Below are 7,406 nucleotides of genomic sequence, written 5' to 3'. Positions count from 1 at the left end.
TTTCTGGAGACAAGGGAAACAAAAACAAAAATGAACTATTGGTACTTTATCAAGAAAAAAAAAAAAAACTTCTGCACAGGGAGGGAAAACAGTAATACTGAAAGACAACCTAAGGAATTAGAGAAGATACTTACAAATGACACTGGATAAAGGGCTAGTGTCCAAAATCTACAAAGAACTTGTACACCCAAAGAACAAATAATCCAGTTAAGAAATGGACTGAAGACATGAATAGACCCTTTCCCAAAGAACACATCCAGATGGCCAACAGACACATGTAAAGGTGCTCAACCTCTCTCAACGTCAAGGAAATGCAAATCAAAACCCCAATGACATACCACCTCACACCAGTCAGAATGGCTAAAATTAACAACTCAGGAAACAACAGGTGTTGGCCAGGACGTGGAGTAAAGGGACCCCTTTTGCACTGTTATTGGAAATGTAAAATGATGCAACCACTCTGGAAAACAATATGGAGGTTCCTCAACAAGTTAAAAATTGAATTACCCTGTTACCCAGTAGTTACACTATGAGAGGTATTATCAAAAGGATACAAAAATGCGGATTTGAAGGGGCAGATGCACCACAATGTTTATAGCAACACTATCAACAATAGCCAAATTATGGAAAGGGCCCAAATGTCCATCAACTGATGAATGGACAAAGAAGATGTATATATACACAATGGAATATTACTCAGCTATCAAAACGAACGAAATCTTGCCACTAGCAATGATGTGGATGGAACTAGAGTGTATTATGCTAAGTGAAATAAGTCAGTCAGATAAAGACAATGATTTCACTCATGTGTGGGATTTAAGAAACAAAACAGATGAACTAGAGGAAAGGAAGGGAAAATAAAATAAGATAAAGACAGATATGAGACTCTTAACTATAGGAAACAAACTGAGGGCTGCTGGAGGGAAGATGGGTGGGGGGATGGGCTAAATGGGTGATGGGCATCATTTGGAATGAACACTGGGTATTTTATGTGGGTGATGAATCACTAGATTCTGATCCTGAAACCAGTGTTGCACTCTATGTTAAATAACTTGAAGTTAAATTAAAAAATTATTTATCTTGGGGTGCCTGGCTGGCTCAGGGGTGGAGCTTGTCACTCTGATATTGTGGTTGTGAGTTTGTGCCCCATATTGGGTGTAGAACCTACTTAAAAAATAAAATAAAATAAATTAAAATAAAAAATTCTAGATGCCAACTTTAAAATGTGTGAAGGAGCAATTGGTTTAAAAAAATTTTTTTAGAACAAACTATCAGAAAGAGAAATTATGAAAACAGTTCCATTTACAATAGCATCATGAAGAATAAAGATACGTAGGAATACATGTAACCAAGTCAGTAAAAGATATGTACAGTGAAAACTCTAGGACATACATATCAATATAATGGAACATTATTCAGCCACAAGGAAAAAGGAAATCTTGCCATTTGCCTCAGTGTGGCTAGATCTTGAGGGCAAATAAGTCAAATAGAGAAAGACAAATACTGTATGAATTCGTTTATGTAGGGTCTAGGAAAAACCCGAACTTGTAGAAACAGAGAGTAGATTGGAGATTGCCAGAGGCTGGGGAGTGGGGGACATGAGTGATGGGGGTCAAAGGGTGTGTACTTCTGGTTATAAGATGAAGCCTGTAGCCTGATGAGAGGGTGAGTGTGGGGATGGGAGTGTGTATTCATTTCCTAGGGCTTCCCCATAGTAAAGTAAAATGGGTGATTCTAAATCATGCTGTCTCTGAAACCGGTAGGGGAGAATCCTTACATGCTTCTTCAAGCTTCTGTGTTTATAGGAATTCCTTAGCATTCCTTGTCTTAGAGGGTCGCTGGGTCCCTGACTCCATTTTCACCTGCTCATCTACCCTTGTGTATGATGCTTCATGTGCGACTCTGTGTCCAAAGGTCTCTCTTCTTAGAAGGATGATATTCATACTGGATTAGGGGCTCACTGTTCAGTATGACTCACTAATTACATCAACAATTATCCAGTTTCCAAATAAGGTCACCTTCTGAGGTACCAGGGGTTAGGACTTCCACCAATCATTTTGGGGGACACAATTCAACACATGGAAAGGTGGCAGTTTACTTGAGTGTGAAGGGACCTGTGTACCCACTACTGATTATAATGGACACTTCAAGGGGGCTTTCTGCTGGAGGACCCCCTGTGCCTCCTGGCAGCATTCTCAGATATGGAGGATGTGTGGTCATGGAGGGAGGAGGGAGAAGGAACATGTGTTTCTTCGTTCATTTAGCACAGGGTCTGGGTCCAATGCTCTCACCCCCAGGATAGAGGGAGCGGGTGGCAGGTAAGTTGGAGGAAGGACTGTCTAGAATCAAGGAATCAGGGGGTGTTAGAAGGCAGACCAGCCATCTGTCAGGCTCCAGAAGAGGGCTGGCAGGAGAGTGATTGCCCTGTCTTACTCCATAGTCAGGAGTTTTCTTCCCCTGCTCACCTGTGTGCAGAATGTGAAGTGTGGTCCCGGATTGTGGTGGAGGAAAGCAGGGGATACAGGATGATCACACGGAGCATTGTAATGGGTTCAGTTGGGTTTTTGAGTCAAGTGCCAGCTGTCACGGCAGTGGCTCATTATTTTACCCATCTGATCTAATTAGCCATTACCATTCACTTTGGTCCAGTGTAGAGAGTGAGAATGGAAGGCCAGAGGGATGTATTTTTAATAAGGGCACCAGAAAATGGCTTTCATAGAATGACTCAGGCTTTGACTCTTCTCAGCATGACAAATCTGGGTTCTTTGGAGGTTGATTTAATTTTTGGAAATGCTAAAATGTCACTAGGCACAGTACGTGAAGGATTAGACCAGAACGGGAGTGGCATTTGCGGTAGAAGGAGGCCCAGCACGAGGGGCGGTGGCTCAGTGTGAATACAAAAGCTTGTTAGAGGCTGTGTCCTCCAGGCAGGCTGGGACTGGCCATAGGCCTGGGTCAGGACACCCAGGGCCTCTTGGCTTTCTAGCTAGGGCTTTGCTCTCTGTCTCCTCCAGGCCTCTCCCCCGCTGTCCCCCCCCCCCCCATTTCCCCCACAGAGCACAGACACACAGCAAGTTAGATGCTTCAGTTTAATCATGCTGGGCTGCAAGCATGGTTAAGGCTTTGATCCCATTCTTTTCAACTTCTCAGACCCCAACTACATTCAGTTTTGCACCCCAGTTTCTCAGATTTCGTCCCCATTCAGCTCCACCTAGAAGAAAGCAGAGGTGAGAATGAGGCTCATGGGCCCAGGCACCAGCTCCACTCTGGCCGTCCCAGTCAACTTCTGCTTTCCAACTTCACCCAGCCCTTGGAGGGCCTGGCACAGAAGTTGGATGGATGGAGAGAGGTTGGATTCACCAAGGGCCGAGGGACCTGCCCCTTCCCCACCTGGACAGGCTCTGTAGTGGTAAGGCTGGGCCTTAGACCCCAGGGGCAATCTGGTATCCGGCAACCATGTGGTTTCAGCATGGTTATGAGAAATCGGAGACATTTAAAGGCAACAATGGAGACATTTGAAGGAGGGGTGTTTCAAAGGAAGGGGAGGGGCTGGGGTGGTTCCAGGTCATCCGTGTGGGGTGGAGTTGGGTGTTCCTGCCCACCTCCTGCCTCTGGATGATGGAGGGTGAGTATTCCTGTTCCCACAAGGCTTTGCCTTGGGATGCACTCACCCTCATAAAGACGTCTTCCAAACTCAACTCTTTTATGCAGTGTTTTTTTTGCTCCTTCTAAGCCATGTCCTGATACCAAGAGATCTTTGTTTGCCAGGAATTCTAATTTTGGAGCAGAAGAATCACACTAGCAGAAAAGTCACATCATTTTCGAGAAAACTCCCACCTTCCCCTACCACCCCTCACCAGACATTGTCCCTATACAAATTCCTAAACTAAAGAAGTTTTGCTAAGGGGCCCAGCTTTTTTCTTATAGGAAGGTGGGAAGGCAAGTGAGGGAACCATGTAGGTAGCAAAATCTACCATTGCGGAAGCTCCATGTGTGGGCATGGTGTGTGCATCCCTGTTTGTGCCTTTGCGCTCAGGTGAAGCAATATGTCTATTTCTCCCTGGGCTCATCTCCCCGGGTGGCTGTGTCATGGGGGCCTGCCACCAGAGACTTCTCTAGCTTGTTATCTGGCATTGAGACCAAGACTTACTCAATAGGTTTAGTTCTTCTTTACTTGGGGCGGCACTTTGTGGTTCCTGGGCGGGCTCTTGGGGTGAAGCAGGTTTTGCTGCAGATGTAGTCCCTTCCGGTTCAGCTACAAACATACCCATTGGTTGATTTGATCAAGGTCAAAGTGTTTTTTATTTTTGGAATGAGAAGCAGGGCCCGGGCTTCCTAATATGTGCTGGGGGTTGGGATATGGAAGTGCTAAGACTTCTACTCACAGGGATTGAATGTTCTCCCCCTCCAAATTCATATATTGAAATCCTAACCCTCCATTTGATGGTCCTCAGGGGTGGGGCCTAGGAGGTAAATAGGTTTTGAGGGTGGAGTTCTCATGAATGGGGTTAGTGCCCTTATAAAAAGAGATTCCATGGCTCTTTTGGCCATGTGAGGATATAATGGGAACTTAGCAGTCTGTCACTTGGAAGAGGGTTCTTACTAAAAAACTCAAGTGTAGTGGCACCTTGACCTTGGACTTCCAGCTTCCAGAACTGTGAGAAATAAACTTCTGTTGTTTAGCCACCCAGTCTGTGGTGATTTGTTGTACATCCCAGATGGACTAAGACTAAGACTATGCCTCTTGGAAGGTGAGCAGGGCTGGGCACTTCTAATGGATAGGATTGGGGAGGGATTTGGGGTAAGATATGGGGATGATCAGAGAGCATGTCAGAGAGAAGCTGGGTCTTGAAGGCAGGATTTTGGCAGGGGGGATATTCTAAAGGGGCTTCCTTGGGGGCAGGAGATCAGTCAGCCAGAACTCAGGGCAAAGAATGTATGGGACAGGTGTGGGAATGCAAACCAGTTCAGTTTAGCTGATGTGGGGGGTACATGAAGGAGAAGTATGGAAAACAGGGTCGGAAATGATGTCTGAGGCTGGACAGTGGGGACCTTGCTAAAGAGTTAGGAGCATTGGGTGAAGGTATTCATACCACATGGGACATTTTCCTTATCATTTAACCTCATCATTCTCTCCCTTTTATTCCCAACTTCCCCATTCTTCCTACTGATTTTACCTGCCTGGGTTGTCCCACTTCATTCTTAGGCTTGTCCCACCCCATTCCATGTTCCTCCCATTATCGCAAGAGCAGGACACAAACCCCACCTCCCATTCCTCTCCTGGCCTCCACCCACATCCCCAGCTGTTAGCCTCTCCCCTTGAAGGCAGGGACAGGAGGGAGGGAAGGACTTACCAGCTGCAGCAGCCTCTGTGGTGGGATCAGAGGAGGCACCTTCTGCAGCAGAAGAAAGAGGCGACAGTGAGGACTGAACTTGACCCACGTGAACCCTTCCACCCCCCAGTCTTTATCCTCAGCTCTCTGGGGCATTAGTAGACCCAGGGAGACACATTTCCCTATTGGTTAAATGTCCCTTCTGCCTCATTGGTAGATCTACCAGGGTGGTCTGTCTGATATGTAACCCCTCCTACAGTTGTCTGAAGCAGGTTCTCCTGGGAGTAGTGTAATATTCTCGGAGAACTGCCCTCATTTCCATTGCCTCCAGCCTGTGAGTGTGCTCTGAGATCCCTGCTGGGGACCCAACTGCCGTTGGAGGCACTCAGGCTCCTCTGTGGCAGAAGGGGACAGCGCACGGGCCATGGGTCGTGCCTGAGTGATTTCTGGGATGGGACCCCAGTTTCCATGCTCTTGATTCTTTCAACACGATGTTTAGATCTCTGCCTAGTAGAGGGGATTCAGTGCTGAGGAAGTGGAAAGACCCCGCCCTGACCCAGGTTCCATTCCAGTACATAATTCTCGAATCACCATGTGATGGTGCCGAAAGGGCAAGTCCAATGTAGGGTGATAAGGGGGTCTACTTTTTCCTTCATGTTCATGGGAAGCTTTTTTGAAGCATTGATATCTAAACTGAGATTTGACAGATGGGAAAGCATTGGATGGGTGACATTCAGGGCTCGCTGAGGGAAGGGGCCAGAGAGAGGAAATGAGTCCCAGGCAGAGGGAAGAGCAAGAAAGAAGGTCACGGTGTTTGTGGTGCAGCAGGGGTGTCCTGGCCTGAATCGTGCCTTTTGGCTCTTCTCAGGGAAAGGCATACTGAAAGACAGGGGCACACTGCTTGGCAAGTGGAGTGTGGGCTAGATTTTAACCTCCACTACTCCCTGCCTGGCACCCTTGTGATAGGAAAAACCTGTCCAGCTATATTCGGTGGCCCAGAAGCCCTGCAAGAGGGTCAATGTGGTCTGAGCATAGTGGGTGAAGGATGGTGTGTGAGGGGATGAGCTGGGAGACCAGGCACAGTTAGGGGGTTCCTGGCTCTCCAGCCAGTGGGGAAAAGGGGCTATGTGTGGAGAACTGGGGGCAGTAGTCACTTGCAGAGGCAGGAGGAGCCAGGACAGCACTGGGAGAGGAAGAGAGGAATAAAGATTGGAGATAAGCCCAGGATGGTCCGGGCTCTGGTGGGGTGCAGAGGGAGAGCCATACTCACCGGCATAGACCAGAACTCCAGCTAGGGCTGCCAGGAAGAGGAGAGCTGAGAATCTCATGCTGTGAGATGAGAAGTGACTATAGCCACAGAATCCTCAGGGGGTCTGGGAATACCAGTGCTGACACTGCTGGGCCCTTTTAAGGATACCAAGAGCCAATGGGAATCAAGTTTGGAGGGGTGTGACTTCCGTGTCCTCCTCCTCTTCGTCCCCAAACTGTCACTTGCTAAGTCAACAAGGGCTACCTGGGGCTGGCTGATGCCTGGGAGGTCCTTTCGTGACTGACGCCCAACCATCCCTTTCCTCCTTCCTTCTTTTTTTTTTTTTTTAAAGATTATTTATTTATTTATTTGACAGAGAGAGATTACAAGTAAGCAGAGAGGCAGGCAGAGAGAGAGGAGGAAGCAGGCTCCCCACTGAGCAGAGAGCCCGATGCGGGACTCCATCCCAGGACCCTGAGATCATGACCTGAGCCGAAGGCAGCGGCTTAACCCACTGAGCCACCCAGGCGCCCCTTCTCCTTCCTTCTTCACCCCACTCACCCTGTGGTTTCAATCTCTGGGATCCCAGGGACCACATGCAGAGCAACTTTTGTTTGAGGAGATTCTGGAATGTGTCTGTTGAGGGTATTGGTAGGACTAGCATCTCCCCAGGAGGAGGTTGGGGTTTTGGAAGGTCTTGTTGTCTACCCCCTGCCTCCATCTGCACAGGACTTAGTGCAGAGGCTTGAAGGTTTCCCCACAATAAGTGAATTTCCTTCCCCTGTAGGCCACACTCAGAACATCTGGGGACTGAGTTCATGGCT

The 7,406-nt window shown here is 47.8% G+C and overlaps 1 protein-coding gene across 2 annotated transcripts; it reads right to left on the bottom strand.

Annotated features, from left to right (window-relative positions):
- Positions 1 to 3,083: 3,083 nt before the first annotated feature.
- On the bottom strand, positions 3,084 to 6,939 carry LACRT (lacritin). 2 transcript variants are annotated; one of them, XM_044227847.1, is made up of 5 exons: positions 6,604 to 6,939; positions 5,355 to 5,396; positions 4,151 to 4,255; positions 3,672 to 3,773; positions 3,084 to 3,211 (listed from the first exon to the last, which is right to left on the bottom strand). In XM_044227847.1, exons 1-5 carry the CDS (start codon positions 6,659 to 6,661, stop codon positions 3,147 to 3,149), a joined length of 372 nt encoding a protein of 123 aa, XP_044083782.1. In that variant the 5' UTR covers positions 6,662 to 6,939; the 3' UTR covers positions 3,084 to 3,146. The 2 variants fall into 2 exon arrangements, with proteins under 2 accessions (XP_044083782.1, XP_044083783.1); XM_044227848.1 differs by lacking the exon at positions 3,672 to 3,773.
- Positions 6,940 to 7,406: the final 467 nt, after the last annotated feature.

Source organism: Neovison vison, chromosome 12 (genome assembly GCF_020171115.1).
Source record: "Neovison vison isolate M4711 chromosome 12, ASM_NN_V1, whole genome shotgun sequence".
Lineage (NCBI taxonomy): Eukaryota > Metazoa > Chordata > Mammalia > Carnivora > Mustelidae > Neogale > Neogale vison.
This window is presented reverse-complemented; position numbering and strand designations above follow the sequence as displayed.

What these genes read in the sequence shown, in the direction of transcription:
- LACRT (XM_044227847.1), bottom strand. Translation starts at nt 6,661, where the DNA reads ATGAGATTCTCAGCTCTCCTCTTCCTGGCAGCCCTAGCTGGAGTTCTG. An exon ending in TGGAGTTCTGGTCTATGCCG is followed by an intron (nt 5,397 to 6,603) that starts GTGAGTATGGCT and finishes CTTCTGCTGCAG; the next exon opens with AAGGTGCCTCCTCTGATCCC. An exon ending in CACAGAGGCTGCTGCAGCTG is followed by an intron (nt 4,256 to 5,354) that starts GTAAGTCCTTCC and finishes GTATGTTTGTAG; the next exon opens with CTGAACCGGAAGGGACTACA.